The sequence below is a fragment of the Cyprinodon variegatus genome, unplaced genomic scaffold, assembly GCF_000732505.1.
Source record: "Cyprinodon variegatus isolate N-32 unplaced genomic scaffold, C_variegatus-1.0 Scaffold358, whole genome shotgun sequence".
In the NCBI taxonomy this organism is placed as follows: domain Eukaryota; kingdom Metazoa; phylum Chordata; class Actinopteri; order Cyprinodontiformes; family Cyprinodontidae; genus Cyprinodon; species Cyprinodon variegatus.
This window is the reverse complement of record NW_015150811.1, coordinates 632573-636569: the sequence shown is the minus strand read 5'-3', so window position 1 is coordinate 636569 and position 3997 is coordinate 632573. Positions and strand designations below refer to the sequence as shown.

At 37.8% G+C, this 3997-nt stretch overlaps 1 protein-coding gene across 1 annotated transcript in view; it reads right to left on the bottom strand.

Moving 5' to 3' along the window:
* The window catches only part of inppl1 (inositol polyphosphate phosphatase like 1), a 45680-nt gene that overhangs the window by 18447 nt on the left and 23236 nt on the right, over positions 1–3997 (bottom strand). The window contains exon 7 of the mRNA XM_015386178.1: positions 3845–3934. Within this exon, the coding sequence (XP_015241664.1) occupies positions 3845–3934 (90 nt within the window). The remainder of the gene's footprint in view (positions 1–3844; positions 3935–3997) is intronic.

Sequence of the window (3997 nt, the reverse complement as noted above, 5' to 3'; positions counted from 1 at the left end):
TCTACTTTTTCATGATATTCTAATTTTATGACCAGCACCTGTATATCTCCAAGTTTACCAGAAAGTTTACAAGAATAAAATATGCTATATTTAAAATGCAGCATATCCATATTTTTCTGGATGGAATTGAAATTGTACATTCTGGGGATGCAGGAAATATTTATTTTGACATCGGAATCAGCTGTTATTAATTTTTTTTATTTATTATTAATTAATGTTGTTGGGTGCGATATATAATGCACTAAAAGGCATCTCTCTAACCATCTATAAATATAAATATCAGTGTTTTATGGTTCTCTTGTGTTCTCAACAATAGGAAAGCATTCAATAAATATATGTTTGAGCTCATTTTTGGAAAAAAAACAAAAAAAAACTAATGAAAGCGTTTGGGTTCAGTAACTGTAGGTCCATCAGCCAAAACCCGAGTTTCCCACCAACTTTCATTACAAAGTTACACCCTTGCTAACAAGACATAGCAGCGTATCCAATCTGATCAGCCAGAAAACGACAGCATTGATCAGAAAAGCAATGGAGAGGACCATGGCTACTTTGGAAGAGATGGAAGTTGGAACCAGTCTAGCCAAAAGCAAAGATCAGGCCTTCAAATAGAGGGAAAGAGAACACCATTGCTGAAGTCAGGACTCTTCCAGTGAGCAATTTCTCAAAAATCAGTGAGAAATCTACATGTGAATCTACATGTGAATCTACATGTGAAAAAGCTTTAAAAGGTGGAAAAGTAACACAACTCAATTCAATTCAGTTTATTTATTTAGTGCCAATTCACAACACGTCATCTCAAGACACTTTACAGTTCAACCAGATCATCCAGTAAAAATTATTCAAAGTTTTCTATCAAAGGAACACCAGTTCATTGCATCGACTCATTGACTCGAAGGCAATCCCTCACACTAAGCATGCTTGTAGCGACAGTGGAGAGGAGAAACTCCCTTTTAACAGGAAGAAACCTCCAGCAGAACCAGGCTCAGTGTGAGCGGCCATCTGCAGAGGCCGACTGGGGTTCAAGGCGACAGAATCAGAGACACAAAAAGCAGCTGTAAAAGGCGGCCCCATCCAGAAAACACAGTTTATCATTCTGAACAAACACTCCTTGTGATTTCAAGGTGAAAATTGTACCCCTGAAGGATAATTAAACTAAACGTGCATCTAGGACTGGGATAAACAGCTTAGATCCAAGCATACTGATGCAATTATATCCCTGACAAAGTAGAGACAAATTCAATAGTATCTTTGAACAGAGGTAAAAAACTGACCTTACAGATTGAACAGTTTAGTTCGTGCCCCCCTTCATGACCTAAAAAAACCTCCTCTATCTTTTTCTCCCAGATGTCAGAATCCAAGAATGGGTTGTAATAATAATAACTTGCTTATTTAAACGATGACTGCAAACCTAACATGAACCTGATCCAGAGCTGGCCTCTGGAGCTGGATGGAATAGAGGATCTCTTTTTGTTCGCTAAACTGACAAATTAAAGGGGCTTCCCAGTGAAGATAATGTCAAACATGTTCAACAAGAAGCCTTGTAATCCACGGCCTTTAAATCATGTCTTGTGGTTACTGTTACACCACAGTGAGAGCTCAGTATTCAGACAGGTTTCAGACGCAGACAAAACCCATCTGTGGAGTCCTGGCCTGAACCACTGAGACTATGACAACATCTAATCCATCTTTTTACACGCAAAATCCTTCAAAAACCATCAAATTCACACACATATTTAAAAAATCATATTTTAAATCAGTGGAGGAGCTCTTTTTATGTCTATTAGAAATCCCAGATTAAAACCAACAAGCCATAATATTATTACCACCTGGATAGTTGTTTTTTTAATCCCCTTTTTCTCTCTTTTGGGCTCCCATTTATCAAGCAGGGCCTGAAATTTTTAATCAATTTCACTCGTACCTTCGCCATGCTTCTGTGTTTTCAGCTGAAGAAGAAGAATCCTTGTTTGCACACCGAGCAATTTGGCCAGGACGGCCGACTGAATTTCAAACATGTTTGATTTTCTCCCAACCTTATGATTCCTGATCGGAGGGTGGTCGTGGGAGGCTGACCACCACTCTTTGTCCCCTGAACACTACACGACGCAAGATGGAGTCGGCCCGATTGAAAAATTCTCACAGGACTGGAAGATGAGGCCGCAAAGGGAAAAAAAAAAAAAATAAATCACACAGTTTCTGCCCGGCTTTACCGAGAGAAGCTGGAGGTGAAAGTGTTTGGACCTGATCAGCCGAACATCAAAATTAATCAGCAGTCCAAAGACAGATGACGATACACTCTTTCTTTTTCCAGGACATGGTTTAGCTACAAGGCTTGGCTAACTGCATGCAGCGAGGCTAATGCTGTATTCTGCTTTCCATGCCTCTTTTTTCAAATGTCAGGATCTGACACAGCATGGATAAAGACAGGTAGGACTGATTTAAAGCACTTTTTAGAAAAGACAAAGAAGAATGAACAATCTGGGATTCACATGGAAAATAATATACTATAGCATACTTTTTCTAGATGTTTGTTAATTTGCGTAATTGCTCTTAAATAAACACATTCTCAGAAACTAAATAGTTTTTATATATGAAAAAAATATAAAGCTGACAAATAGCTTCACCATTATTAAACTGGTACATTATTTTTCATGTAAAAAAGTAAACCTGGAAGAAAAAAAAGAAATTATGTTTTTGTTATTATAAAGTGTTTTTATAATATTGTTTTTTTTGTTGTTGGCATGCATATAAATATACTGGTGTGATAACTTCGTATATGTTTGATTGGTTTTTGGTATAGGTCTACTTTGAATTTATATCTGCCCCTGGAGAAAACTCCACCAGCCACCAGTGGTGTGAAGTGGGAGGGACATGAGGTGGAGCCCTGGATGCAAACTTTGAGGTATAGCAGGGATCTAGAAAGGAAGATTGATTAGAGCCAATAATGTATGCTGTGGTTCCTAAAAGCAAGGAAGATACAAAATTAGGCTAAATATCTTAGACTTGTTAGTTCTTCACATTGGGACGGACAAAGTTAAACTTTTTATCATGCACCTCAAACCATTCCTGAACTACTGCTGCTCTGTGAGAGACAGCATCATCCTAATGAAAGATGCTATTTTTAGAATGAAATGATGACTACAGTTTGATATTGGGCAGATATAGTCGGAAATACTGCTTAGAGGGGTTATTAGTATTAAGCAACATCTAGATGACAGGGCAGCAGAAAATTCCACTAGCCTCTATTACAGGGGTGGGCAATTCCAGTTCCTGAGGGACAGTATCCTGCAACCTTTAGATGAGCCTTTGGTTCAATCAACACACCTGAATCAAGTAATTAGATGATTACTATACTCATTTAAGGAGATAATTCAGCCATTTGATTCAGGTTTGTTGGACCAAGGATGGAAGTAAGTTAGTTTGCTTTCTTCCCATGATGCATTTTAGTGCCGCATTTTGGCCACATACTCATTTTTTTGTGTATTAAGCTGTTTTTTTTCCTTCTTCTTTTTTTACAGTTTCCATTACTTAAAATAGCCGGTTCAGTTTAAGGAACACTTACAATTTTAGTTTTGGTCTGAAATCTGTACTGGTAAAAGTAGCCTTTGCTCCAACCTGACTTAAAATGTTTAGCTTCAAAGCTGAAAAAGGAGACGTTGAATTTCTGACGGGGCACTAATAAACCCTTAATTTGTCAGATTTCAGAAGCAGACACAAAATTTAGGTCATCTTTAAAATAGCGCGAGTATGTGTGAGACGCCGGACAGGAAATAAATAAAGGGTGTGAGAAGAAGAAAGGAAGAAGACCTGATTGTGTGTGAAAATTAACACCATGTGTCATATTTACCTTCTTCTCTATGGAGGACAGCAGATCTTTAAGAATAGCCAACTTGGTCACCAAGTTCTCCAGCTCCTGGTCTCCTCCCTGATTCACCGACTGATGGATGAGAAAAAAAAAAACAACTATATCATATCACATTCTAATAAAAAAAAAAAAAAA